Raw genomic sequence first — 23,546 nt, forward strand, 5'->3', positions numbered from 1 at the left:
AAAGGAAATAATATTTACCTACCTATACAGCTACCAGGACCTATGTACCCTACCCCAGACGCACAGGCTGGGGATGATCGACGGATGGATACCCATACCCATACCCATACCCATATCCATATCCATATCCATTGGAAGGCGGGGCTGGCTGTTTGCAAAGACAAAATCGAGTGGTGATGTTACTGTACTACATGTACTGATGGATGATGAATGAATTAGTGAATGAGTGACGAATGACGAGTGGGGGCATCGTGGGGAGCGGTGTGTCGACCCTTTGATATGTGTGGATGGCTTCATCACAAGACGACGCCATTATCAAAGATGAGCAATGGGGACTGCAATGAGAAATACCACCCTACCAGCGTAGCGCAGCACTATCCCACTCATCTACATACATACATTTATAATTTACGTCTTCATACAGTAAACATTTGCTTGGCAAGATCTTCTTGTTCTGTTCTTGGCCTCAATGTCCCCTCTCATTTATAGTTAATGAATAATTGTTTCCTATGCTCAACACCCCTCCCCTGTCTGTCTTTGGCTTCTTGACTCGCTCGGCAGCCAGCTTGTACTGTAATAATAATATTATTATTATTATCATCACCACCAACATCCAGTCCAGATACAGACAGCATCAACCATAGCATAGCGACTGGCCCAAATAGCTTCCCAAAAGGGGACACCGTGGGTTCTCTCCTCTGCACATGATTCGACGTCGGTCGAGTGCAAGTCTCGTGCGTCGTCACGGGGCGATCATCAAAGCTAACGCCCTAGACTACCCCATATCCCAGATATTGCAAGATACGGTATTCCGCAACTCTCAATTTTTTAAGCGATTGGATGTTGTCTGAGAATCACTGGCATGGAAAACCCCTCTTGGCCTTGTTATGCCGAAATGAAGCGCCCTGGTGTGCTGTGGCGTGGCTGTACAAGTGCATGCGTCTTGATATCTGGGGTCCTTGAGGCTTTTGCTTCAGACATGGATGTCATCTCTAGCGTGTCTCCATGTATTCTGCTGCTGTTGCTGCACCGCGGTGATTCATGCATGATACGACTCGGTCCTCAGAAACGTATGTGGAATCTATCATGGAACATCAACATGTGCCTGCGGGAATGGCGATCGAAGCTCATGGTGACCAAGACCCTGCAAGTTAAGTTGCAGATTGATTGTGTCATGGCGAGAAACGTGTCTCAAGCACCACCATCATCTTGGCAGGATGGCTTGGCCCCATTGTTGTTACATCTGGTTATCCGAAAGCGTCTCACCTTTACCCAGACCGAGAGTACAGCATCATAGTCCGATATAGAATTCCTGACAAGAGTTTGGAAATCACAGAGTTTCGGTTTGTTAAGTGATTTAGACTAGACCTAAGTCGATAGTGACGGCGTAGTACACAAATGCGAAAAGCACTTCCATGATGGGGTCCAGATGTCAGTTGTACGTATGGCTTACACACAGAATATTCAACCCTTAAGACATCCAAGCATTGAGCCACTCGAACCGTGAATTTGTGCCTTCAATTACGTCTCGATATCACCTCGTCATCTCTTCCAAGAGCTTGGCGCTCCTCTTCCGCCATTGTTCGTCCATGGCTCATTCGTCTACCATTCAAACGGAAAGCAGTTCTCAGGCTGTTTCCACTGGCAGGTGTTGCTCCCGTGTTCCGACTCGGTGTTCGGGTTCCATCCCGGATTGCCTTGCGCGCCCAATCCGTATCAACCCTGAGTCCATGGGGCTTCCTCGCCCGGTAAGAAGTGATAGGCGAAGTCTCGTCACTAGTAACAGCCCGCGATGGTGTTTGTGCTTGCTGAAGACGGTTGAGAGCAAGATCCAGCTGAGATCCGGTAGGAAGCGGCGGTACGGGTGGCGGGGGAGACGAAAAGAGCGGCTCAGGGGCATCTTGGATGAAACTCCTCCAGGCAACGAGACTCTCGTTGCTTGTGCGATTATCTAAAGCTAGACTCTTTCGAATCCCATGGTCTCTAGTCATGATACTTCCAAAAGAACTTTTGCGGCTCGGCCTCTTAGGGGATTGCCTTCCCTCGAGCTCACGTTCAACCTTTTCCCGGAAGAAAGCTCTTCGCTTCTCTATCTCCTGCTTATCCTCTCGATGGCCTGATAACCAGGGTGAAGAGCAAGGCGGTTCTGGCTGATCATCCTCAAACGGACGCCAGGCCAGCTGAGGTGAAGCTAGTGTTCTTGGTGTCGCTGGCGCACCGTGATCAGAACGCATACGACGAAGTATGCTACCGATTCCTGATGAGGGTGTCCTCGGAACGACAGTGTCATGTTGCTCCGTTGGGGATGGAGTTCTGCGATGAGCAAACTTTTGCTCTCCAGCAGGAGGCGGAGGGGATCGAGCTTCACTCTGTGTGTCAAACTGCTGCTCTAAGGATTGGTGTGCATTGCTAGGAGTGTGTTTCGACCCGGTTCGCTGAGAGAAATCCCTTGTAGAAGTAAGCGCAAAAGGGCGATCATTTTGAAGATTCAAGGTACCATATGAACCTATCTGATCACCTGACACAGAAGTATCTGTGTCGTCTTCGATTCCGATGTGCGACGCGATCCTATGTCTTCGTGGTGTCGTTGCGATAGATTTCACCCACTCTTTGACAGAATGTTGCTTATACCGGTCTGTATCATGTGCATCGTGGAAGCTTCTGGTCTTTGGGGTCGTCGCGTCCAAACTTCTGCTAAGCTGGACTTCTTCAGGATCCTGAAGGGGATATCTGAGGCGTGCTTGAGTATCCTGGAGGTTAAGCATCACGCCCGACCTAGGAAATGTGCCATGAACGACGTTTTCTTGGAGATGTTCAGGTGTGAATCCAGAATGCTCAGTATTCTCCAAGTTGTATGAAGCTTGATGTTGGAGCCTTCTGGTAGATTGCGTTGGGGTGAGGATTGTCGAAGCGGACCGCTGAAGACCTCGGGGTGTTGGGGTTGTATTAGCAAGATTGGGTATCGTATTATCTAGGGCCCGTGGTGTGCGATCGCCTTCTGTTACTGTGCGATTGTCATGATCGTCGTCTACGTTATCGACAGTAGCAAATTTATAGTCCATGGCCTTGCTGTGGTCGCATGAGGTGTTGATTCCGATCCGTCCAACTGTTGATGAGACATCAGCGTTCAGCTTATCAAACATGCCTGACCATCTTCGATCATCTTCCGTGTTCGCACGTGGTCTCTGCCGGTTAACCTGCAAAGGCTCTGGCTGGAGTTCGGATATCATCGACTCTGCATCGATATCCCACAAGTCTGCTTTTAGCCCTTGATGGGGTTTATCATAGGGGCTCGATATTAACTGAACTTGTCGAGTATCCTCGGAGACGAATTGACCACCAGAATCGCCGACAACACGCTTCGTAAGAGTCCCTGGCGTTAATCGGTGAGTCGGTTGGATTGCTATAGGAAAGCGAGCAAGTGGACTGCGCCCATCGGTAATAGTCAACGGGTCAGGAGTGGGTTCGATCATCTTACCCTTTGTTTTCTGCGTGGCAAAGCCCAGAATAGACAGTTTCTTTGTGCAAACACTTGAAAGTTGTCTTGATAGTACGAAGTTTCCAACGTCGCCCTGAAGCTCTCCGTCAACTTGGTGTGAATATCCTGTCAGAGATTCCATCTCAGAGCTCTTTCGAAACACTGAAGAGTCATTCTTGCCTCCTACTGAAGCTACTCGACTGCAATGTTCATCTTGGTTCCCGGAAGCTGAAGGCAGACACGCAGAAGTATCTCCTCCTGTGGCACTTTTCGACTGAGAAAAGGTTTTCTTGTGATCACGAAAGCCACCACTCACAGGTGTGATGACATTTGAAATCTCACAATGATCTATTTCATCTTCGCTCATCGGTCTCCAGTCCTCAACTCTGCCTCCGGCTGGCCCTGTATCTGTTAATATCGAAGTTTAGAATCTGCGGTTGCGGAGTGCTAGTGGGACTCACCTCGGTGTGGTATTGCCAGATCCCTTCCATCACGAACGTCAACAGAGTTGCGACTTTCTATTCCTTTGTTGGGCCATTCTATATGTGGGACTTTCATGTGACCTCCATTGAAATCTGACTTGTCCGTGAAGAGGGGGAAAAGTTCAGGATTCTTTCCGAGGTGTAATGATAGACGCATAGGCCTGGTATAGTGCTTCTCTGTGATGGGCGTCAATACCTGCTGTCCCCTGTTAGACGCTTCTGTATCTGTTCCAGTAACAGAATGGAAATCATCAGAGATCATATCGCGTCGAATGTTCTCGGGAATTCGGGGAATAACGAGAAATTTCTCGTGATTCTGTGTCCAAAACCACTCTGTATCATATCTTGGAAGTCTACACTCCCGGTTCTCGCGTTCTGCCGGGGATTTCTCTATCAGATACATGCGAGCGTATTCCATAGGCGAAACCCGGGGGCTTGCAAGCTTCCATGTCGGTCTAGAAAGATTTTCTGTCTCTGTTGCTGTTTTTTGGACACCTGGCCCTTGCGTGTCTGGTGCGGCAGGCGACTCAGGACTGTGTAGAACGCCCAGAAACAGAGGAGGGGCTTCATGCCTGTTATCTTCGGAACTCAATTTCCAGTGCTCTACACCTGCAAACGGTTCAGATCGAGAGATCTTACGCGTGGGTATTGGTGAATGTTCCTTTTGGCTTGACCTAATAGTGTTGGAACTAACCATAGACCCGTTCAGCTGCTGGAAAGGAGTGTCCTCCGATCTTTTCTTATGCGGCGAGTCAGGCTGGTGGTGCTTTTTCTTCATGATCTTGTTCAATACTCCTGGGGCAAGTTGCGTTCTAGGTTTATCTAGCATACAGGCGGCCGGGGGTGGATTCCCGCCTGCCTCATCCTCGCCGTCGATATCGTACTAGAATTCTCGATTATCAGCGAGTTCTGCAGGTAGGAAAAGACCGAGAGCTGCCTGTTCTTGTGTCGACATGTCGAGCTCTCTGGCTAAGGGATGCTGGTGAAAGAAGGTATTGGAAAGATTATTGGGATAGCAAGGAACAGGTGGCGGATCGATCTCTCTAGCGAGCAGAGCACCATCCGTTGTTGCAGGGCTTATTTCTCGACCCGGCATACCTCTTAGCAAGGGGTGAAAGGCCAGAAGAGGTCCGGCGGCAATCGACGTTTTTGTTGACACTTGGCTGGCGAGTGATGTGTTCTGGGTAAGAACGACGTTCTTGACTTTAGAAGAATCTACCGGCGGTCGATCATAACTGATTGATGTATCCGTGTCGGACATCATGATAGAGTCAGCAGATACTGCATGATAATGATAAAGCCCAGTGTCGCCATTTCTCGTTTCAAGATCGTTTATAATCTTCAAACACACCGGTTCCAGCTTCTTGAATTCCTCACAGTAGCGCACCATAGCATCCCTGGCTCTTGGATAATCGGGGGTATCACACCAGCAGCGCAGCTTCATTTGGATGACTTCCTGCCGCTCTCGTGAGAAACAATCCTTGGAAGTCAGATGTTCAAAGACTGAGAAGCGGATACTATCACGGACGCCTGATGAATGCGGGGTCGGATCTACATCATCGTCGTCGCCCATGAGCACAGCCGAAGGCACCAGTGCATTGAGTAGTGCCAGTATCTGAGTAACCTCCTTCCTTTGCTTGAAATCCTTGGTCAGCTCTTGGGTGAGAATCTGAAACAGTCAGCTAACTAAGCTTTCAACACGGTATAACACGCCTTACACATATTCTAAACCCGGCATGCAGATGCTTAAAGTTGGTAGATGACATCCGTTCAAGCTCCTTAAGCATTGGAGGTCGACTTTCGCGTGGCGAAGCAGCTTCGATGGCAGTATGTGTAGCTTTGAGGAGGCGAAGACGGCGAATCTCCATTGCATCCAGGTAGCCTAAGCCATTCATGGCGAGATTAAAATCGATGCCTCCATTTTGAGGTTTTCTGAAGATGGTAGAAGCGATGTACTTGGCATACTTGCGAGTATTTGCATTATAGTCGACCCCTCTAGCGATGCGAATCGTTGGCCAATCCTTGATGATCTGAGCCCGAATGTTTGAGTCGTTGTCGAATGATAACAACCTCCTCCTTATTTGTTGTGCAAACCCGCACTGTTGAGGGTTCAGGTCATCCACCGCGCCATCTATCAGGTCTTTGATAGCATCGTAACCACTGCCTAACCACCAGGATTCAAGGTCGGCGGCGTACGGTGGCATTTCTCCTGAAGGTCTATGGTTCACATACAAAGAGGAAACATGACGCAAGTGCGAGATGGTTTGGAAAGTAAAGACGTTATGAAGTTGGCAGAGCGTGACGGGTAAAGTTTTTGATTAACTTTGCGTGTTGCTAAACGGGCAGCGAACCTATGGCGAGCGCTTGAAGTTTGAAGGTTGTAGGCAGCCGCGATATGTTTGGCCTCATCATTGCAAACGCCAGCTGTAGTGTAGGCGTAGGTGTAGGTGCAGGTGCAGGTGCTTCTAGGCGGTCGGGGCCTTGTAGTCTTGGTGTTTGCCCGTTTGCATTGTCAGTGGGCGAGTGCCTGGAGGCAAGACGTTTTTCAAGGCAGGTATTCACTGTCCGTCCAGATCTGCTCTTGCCTTCCACTTCCACTTCCACTTCCATCGTGATTAAATGCAAGTGCACAATTATATAGTATCATGTATCACATGCCATTTTCTTGAATTGTATCGTTGTTCCTCTAATGGAAGGATATTTTATTCACTGATAAAACAATGGGTCTCTGTGGTGTTGACTGCAATTTATTTCGTGAGGTCATTTTTGAGGTGGACGTTGGTGACATGCATCTCAAACCCCTGACCTGCTGAATCTCCATTCAGGTTTAATTGACGAGGCCTCCTACATTCCTCGCTAAAATGGACTAGTGCCGAGAATAACGGGCCCTCTCACTGAAATTACAGGGGAAGCTTCTGCAGCTGTCGCCGATGATCTGGTTAAATTTGGGTGCCAAGGCCAATCGCAGCCAGTTTCAGGGCAGCTAACTGTCACTGGGTGGTTCTGACGCAGCACGTCTAGCTACAATACCTAACTTTGTTTTTAGTCGGGACAAGACTAAGCCAAGCTTGAATTGGCCTGAACCTGTTTTTGTTTGGTGCCACGAAGCAAGCAACCATCTTTGTCGAGCTTCAACTCCCTTTCTTTCCTTCCATTTTCTTCTTTGTCTGTTCTATTAGCAGCTTCATCAGCACATCAATTGAATAGGTTGTGGATCTACTCGAAATCCTGCCTACCTACCTATAGTACCTAGGTAGTAGGTACCTGCGTATCTCACCTATGATTCTCCGGCATTCAGGGCGCCTGGTGCGTCGCCTCAACCAACCTTCAGCTCCAGCTGTCAGCTCCTGGAACTTGGCACTCTCAGCAGTTCCTCATATTCGGCATTGGGGCCCGAACCGAAATCCCAACATTGTCAGCAAGCTCCAGTTCTCAACCCAGTCTAACAAAAAGAGAGGTATGTTGTCACGTCATACCATGATTTTTCTGCTCGTATCTAGGTTCTTTGGACCCAATCCTGGACATCATGCCTACATATATTCAGCTTTTTTTTCCTTCTTCTCTTAAGATTATTTCTTCGCCACCGTAGTTTTGAACTACGACCGACAAGCTATCATGTTGCGAGTTCAATCATGTTCGCGGATCTTCATTCGTAGAACCATTGCTGGATGCTACGTAGTCGAATTTGAATTCGAGTCATTGCTAATTCTTTCACCCCCAAGTAGATGAACCTCAAGACTGCGATACTGAGGGCCAAGGAGGTCAAAGACCTTCTTCAGAGCCTTCACTTTTAGCCAAGATGGGAGAATCTGCAGCCACAACTTTCGCTTCCATACTCGTTCTGGGCTTAGGCTTTGCTGCTGCAGGTTATATATATCACAAGTTTTATAAATGGCTTGTCATTAAAAAGATGACACATGCTTTTGAGCCTGGTGATCCTGTCCTCGACTTGGCTGCAATTGGAAAGGATGTTCCTCACCAACCTGGCGGCACCAATGAACACTGGATATTCCGTCCCGAGCAAGAGCGAGTTGACGCCATCGTCCTGGGAAGTATCACAGGACACTACCACCTCTTGATAGGTGAGAAGGGATGTGGTAAAAGCAGTATGCTCATTGATGCTATGCGAAAAAACGATGGCGATGGTGTTGCCATGTTTGAGGCCCATGCTGACCTCGAAATCTTTCGTATTCGCCTTGGCAAAGCTCTTGACTATGAATTCCATGAGGATTACATCGGCGGATATTTCAGCGAGAGGGGCCCCCGCGACACCACGGCTCTGCTAGATATTGAGCGTGCCTTGAACAAGCTGGAAAAGGTGGCCATGACGAAGCGGAAAGAGAGAGGCAAGCCTCTTGTGGTCATCGTAAACCAGATGCATCTTCTCCGGCACGATGATGATGGACGAGACCTGATTGAACTTCTCCAGCAAAAGGCTGAGCAGTGGGCTGCTGCTAACATTGTTACCATGGTTTTCAACTCGGATGATTACTGGGTATACGAGCGCCTGAAGCAGCTAGCTACCAGAATGGAGGTTCTTCCTGTTACAGACCTGCCCAAGCAACAGGCTATATCGGCCCTACAGAGGTATCGACAGAAGTACTGGAAGGAGAAGGTTGAACACGGACTTCTCGAAGAGGTATATGACAGGGTTGGGGGACGCTTAAGCTTTCTCAACAGAGTAGCAAAGAGTAGGGACATGCTTGGCACTTGCGAAAGAATCAAGGAAATTGAAAAGAAATGGTTCCTCAATCAATGCTGGATCTTGGGCAAGGAGATGGATGACGATGTTATGGATCAACAGAAGTGGGCTGTAAGTTGGAGCAACTATCATGGTCTTGTTGAACAATTCGCTGACTAACTAAAAGGCTGCTGCTATGAGTCTGGCTAAGGCCTTGGTTGACAAAGAAGACGACACAGCGAATGACGAGACGTATGATCCTATTGAAGGGCATAAGCTTCCGACATATCCGTTTCACATCGCCCAGCAAATCATGACGAGATGCGACTTTATTCGAGACCTCGACAGCCTGAACTTGTTTAGCATCACAAGCCAGGCAGATGTTCGTGCAAGCAGCGTACCGATGCATCGTGCGTTCAGAGAGATATGTTCCGAGCCTGGTTTTGACAAGCATCTGGAACTCACCATAGAGAGAATTGCCGCCATTGAGAGTTTGGGCCGAACCCGCGAGCTTGTCACCAAGGATTTGGTGCTCGGTGGTCAATACGAGATCGAGCAAACCCGAAAGGGTATCACGGTAAAGTTGAGGGAAGGCGAAGAGCCAAAGGTAGTACAGTGGTTTCCTGGAAATGAGGGGCCGCCAAGTCCAGAATAATGACCGCATTCATCATTCTCTCGGTAGGGGTCCGATCATGTTTATACAAAGAGCATAACGATGGAAGGGCTTAGGCGGGATCAGGTGGACGGACAAGGCGCAGGTGGATGGATATTTCGGTTCGTGATGAAGCGACCTGTATAACTAAACGAATTTACATAGATTCCCTTGACACATGTCGAAACAGCATTATCTATATAAATAAACCTAAGACTAGGTAGTTGCTGTATTTCTTTAGATTAATCATCAATATTTTGAGCTCAACACATAATATGCATGCAGTTTAAACACTAATCGGTGGCTTGTTTACATTTACCCATCGATAAGTTAGCTGGCTTCTACAAAAGGGGTGAATGTTGACCGTGTTTGTCACGTGACCCACCGGATCTTTGCCACGACAACGCGATCCGAGCAAACATCTCTAGGTTAACCGCTGCCCGTCAGTTTTTTTTCGTGACGCCCCACCCTTCTTGCAAATTCACCTTACCCTACACGTCTGCATCTCGCGTTCTTTGGACGAGATAAAAGCTATCGTCGCAAAGAAGCTTTTCGATGTCATCGAACGGCACCGGTAGCAGCAAGTGGCCCGACTTTCGGCTCGCATCTACTCTGCGGTCTCTTGTGCCTGGCTTACAGCCCAAAAGGCCAGATAAGCAAAACAACGACAACGCCGCTGGTCACGACCACGACAACAAGCAGCAGCACGAGAGCGAACCCCAAAACGAGCTTCATGAAGATCTAAATCTACCATCCAGGATGGCCCACGAAAATATGGAAACCGAGGACCAGCCAATTGATGGTGTTGGAGGGTTGGATAGCTACGACAACGATGTTCAGGCTGGTTCAGACAATGACGACCAGGATCAAGACTTCGGCGTGCTCGAAATGTTCGATAGCAACGCGACACAAGCTCCCTACTCATCCCAGCTTAATAATGCACCTTACGACGAGAAAGCACCCGAGGCACTCATGACAGAAGAGGCACCTTCCTCCCAAACACGAAAGCACAAGCGTGATAAGAAGGAGCGCAAACGGAAAAGCACCAGTGACGACGCATCTCTCCAACTTTTGACGGAAGAAGATTCCTCGCGCAAGCAGAGAAAATCCAAGAAAAATTCAGCGCAGGTAGCCGAGATACCTGATAGCCTCGCCGAAAAGAACTCCTCGAACGCATATCAATCTCTGCCTCAGCAGATTTCAGCCGTCGACCTTTATGATGATGGTCCTACTCCTGCTACGCAGACGAAACGCAAGCGCAATTCTTCCGACTCTACAGATGTCAAACAGCGCAAAAAGCGTAGATCACGCGACGATGGAGTCGCCGCTGAGTCTCAAGATATCGTGCCAGAAACTCAAGAAGGCGCCCAGAGTACATTAGAAGGAGTGAATACTCGCGACTCCCCAGCTGCATCGTTTTTGCGCACTCGGAACGCGTCTCGTCCAGGTGCCATCTATGATGATGTTGCAGAGGATCCCCCAGAATCGCCAAGTGCTGCCCGTCTTGAGACACGCGATGCTCGGTCACGAGAGGGTAGTGCCGCTCCCGACGAGATGGACTTGGATGTTCCGACTGCACAGGGAAACCAAGAAGAAGAAGGCAGTGGACCAGTCGAGCCCCGCGAAGCCAATGGGTCACAAATCACTCATAATGAAGATGTTGAGCGAATGGCCCGAGAAGCATGGAATGAGCATGTCATCAATGCGCAGAACAACACCAATTCCCAGGACTCAGCAGACCAGCACGATAAGATTGAGATCCCCACATCGGCGCAACGCCAACAGACAACTCAGGATGTGTACGATATTCCGGGAAGCCCTCTACAAACCCCGAACCCGCCCATCGCAAGCGCAAAGAAATCGCGGTCCGCGTCAGCTAAGACAAAGAAGGCCAAACCCACATTCTTCGAAAAGTCGCCGTCTCCTGAGCAGGATGATCTCGCCCCGTTAGCATCGCCCTCTGCCACAACACCGGCACCTTCAAAGCGTGCTAAGAAAGCTTCGAACCGTAAAAAGTCCGAGGCCAATGTGTCTCGTTCAATGCAGGCTGGACAGGATGAGGAAGAGCCAAGAGCAGCAGCCGCACGTCGTGACCGAATGGACAACCATACCAAGGGACGTTTCAGTGAAGAAGAACTCGGCCGTATCGCAAAAGCAGTTGAGGCCTATCGTTCTGCCAACGATATGGAACAGTACCAGCTGAACACGATGATCCATGCGCCTGGAGGCACGGCCGCCGGTGAAGAGCATGCCGCTTTTTGGGACCGAATCTTTGCAACTTGCCCTGACCGCCACCGACAGAAAATTATCAACATTACTCGAAAGAAATTTCATAACTTCGTCGCTCGTGGCGCCTGGACTACCGAACAAGATCAGGAGCTTCGTGATCTAATTGAGACCAATGGTAAGAAGTGGTCCAAGATCGCGGGTATCATCAACCGCCACCCTGAAGATCTTCGAGACCGTTACCGCAACTATATTATTTGCGGAGCCAGCCAGCAAAAGGATAGATGGACAGAGGAAGAAGAACAAAAGTTGGTTGAGGTTGTCATGCATACCATCGATGCAATAGACCAACAACGACACGACAATCCAACAGACACAAGGTTCCAGAGGCCGTACGTGGAGCTTATCGACTGGCAAACGATTAGTGAGCAGATGGGAAGAAAACGTAGTCGACTCCAGTGTATGACCAAGTGGAAGGCCATGAATATCAAAACTCACGTTAAGGACCAGCTGGCATCTGCTGCACCCGACGCCTCTATCACTTTCCGCCTGGAGAAGGCTCGCCGTCAAATCGCCGCCATGCCTGATGAAGAACGCTACCGTATGGTCTTGGCCATTCACAACTCATCGGCGCGAATCGAGTCCAAGATTCCTTGGCAACGACTTGTTGATAAAACCTTCCGCGCCAGCTGGCATCGACCTACACAGATGCTTTTGTGGCGACGCCTGAAGCGTACAGTACCTGGCTATCAAGAGAAGACTGTACGTGACTGCGCATCATATCTGATGGATATTTACAGCCAGACAGGCGAGCTCCCGAATGTAGAGGACACTCTCTACGACGATGCTGAAGAAGTGGAGTTCGTGAACAGTATTCCGATCGGCCAGATCAACAGCAGCACACCCGCAAATGGCCAAAACATCAGTGCTGAATACATCACCGAGGCTGACGAGGATGGAGACGAGTACCAGGCTGGCGAAGAGGCAGATGAGCACCAGGCTGGCGGGTACGGTATGGTCGACGAGAACATTCAACCCGACCTGCCTATTGCACCAATGGAAGATTACAGCCCTGCTCCAACGGCATCGATGGACCCGGTTGCACCAGTCGCGGATCTAGCACCTATGGAAGCCGCTGAAATGGTTGACCCAGCTCTCTCTGCCGAGCCCATGCCACTCGAAGAGATCGAAGAGGAGGTGCCGCCCAGCGTCGAAGAGCAGGCACTCATCAACAAGCCTGTGGGCACTCCTGTGTTTGCCGAGCCAGCGCCTCCCAAGGCCACTCGGGTGGCAAAGAGAACAGGTTTTGGCAAAGCCAAGCCGCCGAAAGCTCCACGAAAGTCGTCAGCTCGATCTACACCAGTCAAGCCCACACCAACCAGACGTTCTACAAGGCGTACCGCAGCTCCGTCTCAAGACCCCATCGAGGATTCCGAAGGAACACAACCTTCTGCTCCCGCAGATGATGACTCTGAAGTCGAAGAAGCCAAGACACGCAAACGAAAGACGCCTAGCAGGTTCCGGTCCACTACCACTACCGAGCTACCCACTGCCGCTGACGACTCGGACAGTGTGATGGACGACATGGAAGACATGCCTGCACGCATTAGATAATGTGCAAGTGATTGCCGTAAAACAAGAGGACGGGGGAGATGAACAAACATGAGAAGTGGTAGAGTGAGTGTTCGGCTGACGCGTTGGTACGATCATCAAGCCTTTGCACTAAAGCCGACGTGTAATATTAGTATAGTGTTTTCCATTGTTAATACGGAGTGGGCTGAGTGCGATAATTCATCAAAAGCTGGCAGTGCACCTGGCACTACTGATATAGAAAGGGTCGTTGATTGCGTTTCCTCAATAACAATGGTATTTTTAATGTTAACATCCTCGTTTCTCCATGTGTCAGTTGAAGACATTTATATACAAATCTTCACAACGTCTCTCTAGTCTGCTTGAGCCGTCTGCTGGGGACTTTCATAAACTCGTCGTAACCCATGCCCATCACGTCCTGAACACAGATTGTGCATGTTGACAACCAATATCTTTCCGAACCCAGACTCTATAACAGGTTTCGTGTATGCGATTGGGGTTTTGTTCTTGGTGAACATCCCTCTTTATCGAATCTCGGGTTCCCGCATGAACTCGGGAATAGATAGACCTCCCTCACCAGGTTCAAAGTGAGCAGTGCCGAAGTTGCTCATTCGGGTACGGGTGACACCGGCATCAGCGCGGCCAGTAGCGTTATCCAACAGTCCGACAACGTCGTCGACGGGGTTCCCGTCACGTCCGGGGCCAAGAGCTGAGTCATTATCGAAAGAGTAGATTTTGATACCACGTAAATGTGTGTCCTTGCCGTTCTGGTGGTTCTCAAGAATCTGCATCTGCACAACCCACGCAACAAGAGTATTACCGTCAGGGTCACCGCCGGCACCAGCAATGGGGACTTGTTGCCAACCCACAGGATTCTCCATGGCCATGGTTGCGAACTCAATGAGGTTGTTCTCACTAGTACCAGCTTTGAAGACGACCTTGGTCGGGGTGTAGGATTCGTCCTCATTATAATCGACATAAAATCGAATGTCGCGAATTCCAACACGCTTGGTGAAGTACATGGTGAGTTTGTGGGGCTGAGGGCCGTCGGATCTTGAATGAGTGTTAGTTGAAAGAGAGGCAATGGGCTGCAAATGCACTTACTGCCAGAACTGCTTGAGATCATCACTCTTGAGCTCTTCGACTCCGTTACCAGGCTTGTGACTACTGACGGTAAAGCGAGCGAGGTTGGAAATCTCCTTGAGACCGGCCGTAGCGGGATCGAAAAGGGGAGCTATGTCCTGAGCTTGCTCTTCGTCGACATCGTCTTCCTCATCCTCATCCCCATCCTCATCGGCGTCTTCCTCTTCGATGCTCGAATTTTCGTCTTCATACTCCTCGGGTGAGCCACTTGGCTGATCGGCTTCTGAGTCTTCCTCATCAGCAGCAGCAGGAGTACCGTTGAAAGAAGTCTCGGCTCCAGTGGCTATGGCGGCAGCTTGTGCGGGCATTGGACGAGCTCGGCCATGGAGGATACTGTCATCGGGTTCAGGCTCAGAGCTAGAGCCATCGTAATCGAGCTGAGGCATACTGAGACGTGGGCCTTGGGCAACTTGTGTGCCTATAAGAGCGTTAATATACCGTCTTGTTTGCCTCTCTCTCTCATTCCTCTCATTCCTCTCATTGATTCGTTCCTCAAGAATCTCCATGTTCTGCTCGGTGGCGTGAATGGCGGCATAATCGTTCTCCTTGTCTTCCCATGTGCAAAAGGAAGCGGTCTTATGAGTCGCTCGCGCTCGCAAAGCAATTCGCCATTCTTCTGTTTGAAAGGAAGATTGCCGAGAGGAACTCGAGCCATACGCCCTTTATAACAGTAGGGATGACTGCGCGCAGAAACCTGACGCCGACGAGGAGGCATGTTCGCAAAACAGGGGAGGTTTTTCTTAGATATACGGAGATGAAGGGTGTATCTCTGCAATACGCCAGAGATGGTCACGAGTGAATGCAAGAGCAGAAGAGGGTATAGCTGAGGGAAAAATTGATGTAATTGTGCAGTTGCAAGGAAGCTCACAGGGTGTTGTGGAAGTGTCAAGTGAAAATGCCACAGGTCAAGCAGGGTTTTGAACTTGACGGCAGGTAAACCATCTTTTGATCAAGTAAACGGTGCACGCAAGCTGTCACTCGATACCAGCTGGCCAATACTCTCAACACTGCCACATTGCAACGGTCCAGGCAATATTGTACTGCGCTACTACCAGAAGAGGGATTCAACATGGGAACAAGAATCCAACTTACTTCTATAAAGACGAAATGGGTTTGGGGGTGGTGCTCGACGTCGTCGCTGCTGATCTGGTGGCTGATTAGGTGTTGGATGAAGCGGAGGCCCATCGGGAGTTATCAGAGGGGCAGCAACTGGAGATGCTCCTTGACTTGGATGAAGTCTACTTCTAGCAGCAGGACCGCTTGGAGTGGCGGCAAGTTGGGGGACTGGAGATGAGGCTATCTCGGACGTTTGAGGTCTCGGGCTCGATGCTGCGTTTGTATACGCATGCGTATTATTTGCATTTGCGCTTGTGTTTCCATGCGTGGCAGCTACATGACGGGCTCTTCTTGAGCCACGCGTGATATCCATGCTTACTACTATAGGTAGTGGCAGTGGCAGTGGCAGGCAGTTGCAGGCAGTTATAGTTGTAGTTGTAGTTGCAGTTGCAGTTACTGTCACCAGATTCAAGAGCAGTTACCTAGGTAGCTAAAATCAACACCGCAATCCATATACAGGCAGTCCAGTACCAACCTACTAACCTACAGGCTGCTACAGCCAATTCCCCTACTGTATCCGTACTTTGATACAGTCAATTGATTAGGCGCGGTCGCGATTGTGCATCCAGTTAGGGAAAATGTGATGTGAGTGGATGGATGAGCGCGCTGTCACGTGGTTTCTATTTCAAGCCTTCCCAGTATGGCATAGCTCGCGAGCTGACTCTTATCCCTGCCATCTAACCACCAACTTGAATTCTCACCCTGGTCTAACAATGCTTTGACCTTACCTGACCTGAAATGGTCTGGGCGTGTCTCAAATATCGGTATCATCTAATTATTGCTACTCGTGAAAGGAGACGGAAAAAGGAAAGAAAAAGGAAAAAGAAACGCAGGGACAATGCCATCACTCTGCAGAACCGTCCGATGCAGCACAGCAATTGACTGACATTCACAGTTCCTCGTCTGGTTGCGGCTTCGCTTCAGCAAAAGCTTAACTGAACCAACCTCTCGTTTTTACAGTATATCCAAGCGACGATCTCTTCTTTCCCAGGTTCCTGGTTGCAATTATGACTTGCAGGGGTGAACCAGCCTTTTCTAGCCTCTCTCTTACGGGGATGTCGTACGAATCACGACCCCACACATGGAAAAGAAAAGACTTCCAGAACATCTTGAATGGAACTGCCAAGTTTGCAGTTTGGCTTTGGCTTTAGCTTCCTGGTGGATCGCGTCATTCGCCTCTGAGGCTGAGGAGCTGAGTTGTCGTTCTGCTACGCCGCTGGCTTACATCAATCAAGCAGGGAGGTTATCTCGGAACAGGATGACCAACGTCGAATGCTCTCTCAACTGATCTTGATCTTCGATACCGTTACACTGAAACAAGTCGATAATTTCTTAATCAAATGGGAAAGGGGGGTTGCCCGTTTAGCCTCCCCTCCCCCCGCAACGACGCCGTGACCATGTCCGCCTACGGTATACCCGTTCAACGGCGACCATGGTACAAATACCCACCAAGACAGGCACGAGGTCCCCTAGAAATTAAAGCCATCGACTCAGATCCTGAGATGGAACGGGTATGCCGAAATAGCTTCAGCCCTTACCGTCCTGACTAAAGAGTGAGGCATGCAGGAAATCGTCTGATTTCACCTTTAGTGCAGAGCCTAGCAAACATGAAACATCGGCTTGTGGTATCTGCGTTGATACAGAACATCATTTACATAGTGCAGTCTTCCTTCTAGTTGTCGACTAAGGACGTTGGTGACATGCACGGCCTACGTATTGCCCTTTGTTTCGAGTCCTATAGGCCACATCGCCAGCCTCATTTACAGCCATCATCCCGGCTCCGATCACTCGAACACGCCTCACCTTGAACCGTTTCATTGGCAACGATCCGAATTCTTGGTCCGAGCTGCCGCCATCGTTAAGATCTTGGTGCGTCATTGTCGTTTTCACTTAACTACCGGCCTCTCCGCTGGCCACGTCTACTGGTAGATCTTCAGGGTCGTCCCATGAAGCTGGTCCTTCAATGTCCTTCACAAGATCCAAGCTTTGGATCCTCTTTTTGCTTCTGTGGATTCAATTCAAGGCTTTGGTTGCGGCTCGTCTCAGCTTGTTCGACTTCTATTCGCTCCCAATGCATGCTGACGTTCAGCGTCCTTCCGTGCTCAGCTCACATACCCACCATCAATGCCATCCCAACGATGTCATTAGCAAGGATGGCCTTATTGAACTATCGTCAAGACAGGGTAACGGGACACTTGATGGGCTTTGATGATCCTGATGATCTCTCCGTCCAGACTCGCAGGTGTGAGGTCTCATCAACATAAATATCTCGACATGACGACTGTTTCGGCCAGCTATCAATCTCAATCATCTCAATTACTTCTAACTACAAGAGGCGAGAGCTTATCCTAGGGTTTCATCTGATTTTGTTCGATGTATTTTGACCCTCTGCCTACCATTGAATCAGCTCTTACATCTTCTCCGCCCACTATGTCTTCATCCATACTCAATAATCGCTCGGCTCGCAGTACGCCTGCCGTAGCCAACTCCGCCTTTAGCCCTCCTGCCGAAGCCTCTAGCTCTTCGACCCAAGAGAGAGGTTCAATTGTGCGAGATAACTCTCCTGAAGCCGAGAGCCTTCCATCCAACCCAGCTGTTACGCCTATCATCACTCATGGGGATAACCTCGCGTCGCCCAACGGCCGAAGCTCAGAAGCCGATACAGTTGTGCCCCTCCAGCCTGCTGTTAGCCAAGACGCCGCCATTCGATCTCGTCCCGACTCACGTACCGGTAACTTTGTCACTCCCAAGACCGCTCGCTTCTCTCAAGATGGCGCAGAGCCTGTTCAATACTCGGGCGGCTCGATAAAGTCTGCACGACGACGTGCACGCGAGCGTGATGATTATGACTTTGATCAAGCTGCCGACTACGCACCCATGAGTGACTATGAACGGTACTATCGTACTGAAGGTCGCAATGATCGTGAACGGTACACTCGAAGGGGTCCTTACCCACCTCCCTCACACATGAACCGTCGTCGAGCACCACCTCATGACTCGGACGAGGAGTTCTACAGTAGCGATGATCCTCGACTGCCTCCTAATGGTGGACGTAGGGTGATGGATGAAGAGCTGGGGTACTCTGGTCGACCTTACGCTTTCCGGCGCACTTCTACTCTTAACGGCTTCAACATCACAACCGGCAAACTTCAATGGAATGAATTAAGCCGACAGGAGAAGTCAGAAATCATGCGTCTTCCGCTGACGCAGTGGATGAACTCAAATTTCAAGAACCACTTCGTTGCTAGTATGGGAGAGTTCATTGGTACCACCATGTTCCTCTTCTTTGCCTTTGCCGGCACAGAGGTTGCCAATATCCAGGCCGACACCAACAACAGGACAACCACTGGTGAATCTACAGGTAGTCTTAACGTTTCCAAACTCCTCTACATCTCCATCATCTTTGGGTTTTCTCTTATGGTCAATGTCTGGGTCTTCTTCCGTATCAGCGGAGGTCTCTTCAACCCTGCCGTCACCATGGCCATGTTGATGGTCAAGGCCATTAGCATCACAAGAGCTATCTGTCTGTTCCTCGCTCAAATCCTTGGGTCTATGCTTGCCTCGGTTGTTGTGCGGTATCTATTCCCTGAAACCTTCAATGTTCGAACTACTCTTGGTGGCGGTGCATCTCTGGTTCAGGGTGTATTTATCGAGGCTCTTCTTACTGCCGAATTGGTTTTCACGATCTTTATGCTTGCCAAGGAGAAGCACCGAGCTACCTTCATCGCTCCTGTGGGTATTGGTCTGGCCCTCTTCATTGCAGAGATGGTCGGAGTCCAGTTCACTGGAGGCTCGCTCAACCCTGCTCGAAGCTTCGGTCCATGTGTCATTACCGGTAGCTTCGATTCGGAGCACTGGATCTACTGGGTTGGTCCTGCCATCGGTTCACTGATCGCCGTGTGCTTCTACTGGTTCATCAAGACCCTGGAGTACGAGATGGCCAACCCTGGCGCCGATGGTGACGATCTCAACGACCCCACAAAGAACCCTGAGAAGCGAGCCGAGATCCAAGCTGCCAAACCGGCGGTAGTGCCCACAGCAGCTTTTGGCACCGGCAAGACGGCTTCCATTCTCAGTTAACGTCCGAGTTCACGACTTCATGACTACATGAGCGAGAACGACATGTATATGAAACATCAATGACTGGACGATGAAAGCTGACACATGCGACATGATGGTTCATGGAGATAATTGCTCAGTACAGCACAATTAAAATGAACTTTTAGGTTCGGGCAACATGGGAGATGATCATACAAGCAAGGATTTACCATTTGGGACTGGCTTCAAATTGTAAAATGGCAGGAGTTAGGTTTATAGCGTTTTTATATCACATTTGAAGTTTCAGCTAGTACATTTGGCAACTTGGTTAAAGTCTTGATGATGTTCTCAAACAGGAGTGTATGGGCAGTGAGGGATTTAAGTACCATATGGAAGAAACTTGTTTCTGCCGTTGCTCAAGCTGGTTGAAAGCCGTTACGAGTTCGTTGCCCTTATATGGGAAGCCCACCGCATGAGGGCTTCGTCGAATAAGTGAAAGGGTCATACGTCCCGCTGGTAGTCGACCAAGCACACGAATGAAGAAGGTCATGCTTGGATAGGAGTATTCCGGTATTGTATCATAGTAGATGCTGCAGTGGAGCTTCATCAACGGCTACGATATTACACGGTGAGGTAGCCTCATGGTACAGAGACAAAGACCATGGGATGTTAATACGAGGTGCCACCAAGCCACTAAGTCATTCAATATTTCAGCAGTGCTGGACGTACCTATGTTGGTAAACTACGTGGAGGGCTAATTGCATCGAAGTTCTGTCTGCACACTCTCGGTATAACATATTCATACAAGAGCTGATCTCTGTTACTAAGCTGGTGGTCTCAACAATACAGTGGATGCCCCAAGTTTGTTATCAAATCTATAAAGATCCAGATTCTCCATGGTTTCTTGCCTTATTCAGCCGCTATCATTCTCCAGAAAGTGTCCCGCCAAAAGTGACCAACAAGTATCGGACATGCAATCCCTTTGTCTTGTACCCCGTAGTGATATCTATGGTGAGTCTGGGTCGACATCTGATAGTTCCATCATCTCTATCAACTCCATCAACTCTCGCTCCTCTCGCTGTCGCTGGCGTCTGGCACGAAGGTTGCTCACAGTGAAGCAGACGGCGAGGTAAGAGAGAACGAAGGCGACGATGCCTCCTACAGCGCCAAGCATGAATCCAGCTGCGGAATCGCGGGTGAACGCAAGATGGCCTTTATCAGGCCCAGGGGTTGTGATGTTGAGGTGTGTCATGGTCGCGGTCTCGTTTGGTGTTTCTAGGTTTGGGATACGGTATAGCTCTGCGAGTAATGCTTGGTAGCCAAAACTCGGTTTATCTGTCAAGGGTTCGTGGTTAGATACTGTTTTGAGGTTGTCGAGCTATCCTAGCAGACTCACAAGTGTAGTGTTGAAAATGAGACTCTTGGTTATATTCGGTCAGATATTCCGTGGTATGTTTAGGAAATGTTTCCAAAAAGCTGTGGTGTACTTCAATGAACAAAAGGGTGGTTGTGTGCAGCGAACGTACATGGCAGTGACAACCAGCTGGCAGGTTGCTCATCACAGAAGCTCAGGAACAAGTATTGGGTTTCTTGATCTTGACTGCTTGCTCGGTCACTTGGTTGAGCACTGCCAGTGATGTACAGTCGGTAGATTTGTTTACGACGAACACTACCTATGTTGGTTCTGCGTTCAACTGTTCAATATGTTCTTGCTGAGCCTTTAAAGTCCATTTACAGCCATCATCTTCTATTCTTAAACTGAAACTGTGCAGAGCTAATTATGTGCCTGTTACCTTAACATTCTAATAAGAGCAGGTAACCATAGTTGTAGTGAAGAGGTGCAGAGGCTAAGCTCATAATGATTTAAGGACCTTGACATAGTTGAGATACCTTCCATCACAAGAACCATACTTTCTCAACGGAGTACCTTTAAACAATTCTAGTGTTGACTGCATGTGTATTTGACTATATATCAATTCTGTCTGGTCTTAATCAAGGGACGAGCATATGCAGCATCTTGATAGTGTCAAGTTTCAAAAATATGCTTAACAAGTTTACAAGGAAGCCCCGTTGGCTCAGTGGTAAAGCGTATCACTAGTAATGATAAGATCACTGGTTCGATTCCAGTACGGGGCATGTGAACTGTTCTTTTGCTATTTTTGCCCAACAATGGGGTTTTTTATAATACCTTGATAATATCCTAAGATGTTCGTTCGTGTGGTGTTGAGCTTCTGCTTTTGGTGACTGCCATTTTGGATGGATACGCACTTGGCTTTCCGTTGCGACTGCAGAAGGGGACACTGATGTGCGATAGCTGTCGTTTTCCGTCGCATTCATATTATCTTAGGTTTTTGAATTCACAATGTGCATCTCGTAGTACATTTGGACCTCAGAAGTGATATCCGGCTAACTTTATGTTAACAGAAGTTAATTATCGGCATATCCGAGGTGCCGTACAGAGGAAAATTAATGACATTGAATAAGTGAAATCTTATACCTCATGAGCCTACCCTAAACTCACGACGGTCAGTACTGTGCTTGAGACAATATTGAAGTGTCCAAGACTATCCGTACCTAGATGAGTGGCTCCAAGTCACATATTGTTTCCAGGTCATAAGAAACCACCATCCACTCTTGCGTGATTGATGAACTGTGCAGCATATAAGTGCCTCGTGACTGACCTCATCGTCTCCCATCTTGGTGGATATTAGACAAGCTGTGGGACGTAAACAAATCACGTAGATGATGATCTAAATTGGCAGGCAATGAATAAAATGTCTTGTATCTTCTCCTCTGCCGTCGAATGCTTTTGATAGTCTGATGCCATTCTAACTTGTTGTCATGACTTGATGAGATTGTTTCATTACAGACGAAAAAGCGGAGAGTGGGTCAACAGGGCAAATGCGCCAGGAGTCAAACAAGACTAGTCCTGTCAGTGAAGGCGCGTGCCTTTGAAGTGTTGAATTAAAATATCCATATATTGATATTAATAGCACAGCACAGCACAAGCACGCGACAAAATAGGCAGACACCGACCGCATTTCATTTCGAAGTCTTGAAGGAAACATGAAGGAAGAGGACTCAAGTTGCGATGAATGACGACTGAACCTGAACAAGGGTCATGAATACCCATTAATACAGGAACAGGAACAGTAAATTAAAATTGATGTCATCCGCCCACTCGGCCCCCTTTTCGCTTGGGCATGCTCGCTCATTGATTGATACAGAATGATGGACGGGCGATGCCGAGCCAAGACTGGGCAAATGAGTGGAAATTTACTAATTATCAACTTAACGAGATAGAGAACATTCATCACTGATAATCAACTACTGTACCAAAGTTTGGCTGATGACGGTCAGCCAGCCAGCCAATATGAATTAGATTGGATGCTTTGCATATGCCATGATGATACAAGTCGGTCATTTGCAACGCCACGAAACTTAGGGTCCTGGTCAGAGGTTAATTGCAGGTATCAGCAAAGCAAAGCAAAGCATCTATGCAAATGCATTATTCAGTCCAAGTCTGAAGTTAATAGACATACTGACCGTAATGATATCCATTCGGGGGCGTGTGCATCCACCAGATACGACCTCATCATTAAAGTAGCAATTTTACCTACCTAATGTATAAGCAGCATCTCGGTTGTCGTAACTGTAGACTCTTGAATCTTTTCTCGCAATAATCAGTTAGTCCACATACATACGGATACATACATACCTTATCTAACTAAGCAAGGGGTTGGGAATTAGAATCACCGCCTGTTTGCGGGGGTCATCCATTGAGTCAACTACGTAAGTAGGCAGTAAGGATTATCACGGGCTGTTGATCAATGCACGGATGGCTTCCATGTAGGTATTCTGTTCATGGATGTCAGTCAGACGAGTTTAAAGATAAAAGTAACCTGATATTATATTACCATCTCCATCATTACTCTGTGTCTGTCTCGTCTGCCCTTCAACTGTACAATACAACAGTACAATACAGTATCAAGATGAGACATTGTCTTGGTCTTTGACTTTTCCTCCTGACGCTTCCGTCCACGTTGTTGTATCTTCAGACCAAGTCACTTACCTATGGATGGCTTGGCTTGTAGCTTGTAGTGACCGTTTTCATATTAACGTTTTTCTTTGTTCCCTTTC

General features: G+C 48.7%; 7 protein-coding genes and 1 non-coding gene across 8 annotated transcripts; 4 read left to right on the forward strand and 4 right to left on the reverse strand.

The window, feature by feature from the left end:
- The first annotated feature begins 580 nt into the window (after positions 1-580).
- Positions 581-1,407, forward strand: B0J16DRAFT_159463 (uncharacterized protein). Its single transcript, XM_046122180.1, has one exon. The coding sequence runs from the start codon at positions 863-865 to the stop codon at positions 1,295-1,297; it is 435 nt and encodes a 144-aa protein (XP_045981437.1). The 5' UTR covers positions 581-862; the 3' UTR covers positions 1,298-1,407.
- Positions 1,408-1,517: 110 nt separating this feature from the next.
- Positions 1,518-6,164, reverse strand: B0J16DRAFT_356773 (uncharacterized protein; the record flags this gene model as incomplete). Its single annotated transcript, XM_046129497.1, has 7 exons — positions 1,518-3,373; positions 3,479-3,826; positions 3,940-4,569; positions 4,600-4,621; positions 4,655-4,815; positions 4,888-5,629; positions 5,679-6,164. 7 exons carry the CDS (start codon positions 6,162-6,164, stop codon positions 1,518-1,520), a joined length of 4,245 nt encoding a protein of 1,414 aa, XP_045981438.1.
- A 728-nt stretch (positions 6,165-6,892) lies between these two features.
- B0J16DRAFT_307211 (uncharacterized protein) lies at positions 6,893-13,402 on the forward strand. The gene is made up of 5 exons (XM_046124818.1): positions 6,893-7,417; positions 7,686-8,773; positions 8,829-9,248; positions 9,324-9,380; positions 9,825-13,402. The coding sequence occupies exons 1-5, from the start codon at positions 7,240-7,242 to the stop codon at positions 13,131-13,133; spliced, it is 5,052 nt and encodes a 1,683-aa protein (XP_045981439.1). The 5' UTR covers positions 6,893-7,239; the 3' UTR covers positions 13,134-13,402.
- A 132-nt stretch (positions 13,403-13,534) lies between these two features.
- B0J16DRAFT_159637 (anaphase-promoting complex, subunit 10-domain-containing protein) lies at positions 13,535-15,094 on the reverse strand. Its single transcript, XM_046122182.1, has 2 exons — positions 14,214-15,094; positions 13,535-14,162 (listed from the first exon to the last, which is right to left on the reverse strand). The coding sequence occupies exons 1-2, from the start codon at positions 14,756-14,758 to the stop codon at positions 13,634-13,636; spliced, it is 1,074 nt and encodes a 357-aa protein (XP_045981440.1). The 5' UTR covers positions 14,759-15,094; the 3' UTR covers positions 13,535-13,633.
- Positions 15,093-15,877, reverse strand: B0J16DRAFT_159646 (uncharacterized protein). Its single transcript, XM_046122183.1, has 2 exons — positions 15,848-15,877; positions 15,093-15,790 (listed from the first exon to the last, which is right to left on the reverse strand). Exon 2 carries the CDS (start codon positions 15,679-15,681, stop codon positions 15,301-15,303), a length of 381 nt encoding a protein of 126 aa, XP_045981441.1. The 5' UTR covers positions 15,682-15,790; positions 15,848-15,877; the 3' UTR covers positions 15,093-15,300.
- Positions 15,878-17,798: 1,921 nt separating this feature from the next.
- On the forward strand, positions 17,799-19,448 carry B0J16DRAFT_269897 (aquaporin-like protein; the record flags this gene model as incomplete). The annotated part of the gene is made up of 1 exon (XM_046123523.1): positions 17,799-19,448. The coding sequence occupies one exon, from the start codon at positions 17,799-17,801 to the stop codon at positions 19,446-19,448; it is 1,650 nt and encodes a 549-aa protein (XP_045981442.1).
- Positions 19,449-20,412: 964 nt separating this feature from the next.
- Positions 20,413-20,965, reverse strand: B0J16DRAFT_386078 (uncharacterized protein; the record flags this gene model as incomplete). Its single annotated transcript, XM_046131553.1, has 2 exons — positions 20,413-20,741; positions 20,803-20,965. The coding sequence occupies 2 exons, from the start codon at positions 20,963-20,965 to the stop codon at positions 20,413-20,415; spliced, it is 492 nt and encodes a 163-aa protein (XP_045981443.1).
- Positions 20,966-21,470: 505 nt separating this feature from the next.
- Positions 21,471-21,542, forward strand: B0J16DRAFT_t171. Its single transcript has one exon. It is a non-coding gene; the product is annotated as a tRNA-Thr (tRNA).
- Positions 21,543-23,546: the final 2,004 nt, after the last annotated feature.

Source organism: Fusarium flagelliforme (assembly GCF_020744385.1).
Source record: "Fusarium flagelliforme strain FIESC 12 MPI-CAGE-AA-0113 chromosome Unknown B0J16scaffold_5, whole genome shotgun sequence".
Taxonomy (NCBI): domain Eukaryota; kingdom Fungi; phylum Ascomycota; class Sordariomycetes; order Hypocreales; family Nectriaceae; genus Fusarium; species Fusarium flagelliforme.

Bases quoted from the DNA above. Each gene is read 5' to 3' on its own strand.
- B0J16DRAFT_307211 (XM_046124818.1), top strand. From the start codon at position 7,240: ATGATTCTCCGGCATTCAGGGCGCCTGGTGCGTCGCCTCAACCAACCT. The intron at 8,774-8,828 runs GTAAGTTGGAGC...ACTAACTAAAAG, and splicing joins TGGATCAACAGAAGTGGGCT to GCTGCTGCTATGAGTCTGGC. The intron at 9,381-9,824 runs GTGGACGGACAA...ACGAGATAAAAG, and splicing joins AAGGGCTTAGGCGGGATCAG to CTATCGTCGCAAAGAAGCTT.
- B0J16DRAFT_159646 (XM_046122183.1), bottom strand. From the start codon at position 15,681: ATGGATATCACGCGTGGCTCAAGAAGAGCCCGTCATGTAGCTGCCACG.
- B0J16DRAFT_159637 (XM_046122182.1), bottom strand. From the start codon at position 14,758: ATGGAGATTCTTGAGGAACGAATCAATGAGAGGAATGAGAGGAATGAG. The intron at 14,163-14,213 runs GTAAGTGCATTT...CACTCATTCAAG, and splicing joins GATCTCAAGCAGTTCTGGCA to ATCCGACGGCCCTCAGCCCC.
- B0J16DRAFT_159463 (XM_046122180.1), top strand. From the start codon at position 863: ATGGAAAACCCCTCTTGGCCTTGTTATGCCGAAATGAAGCGCCCTGGT.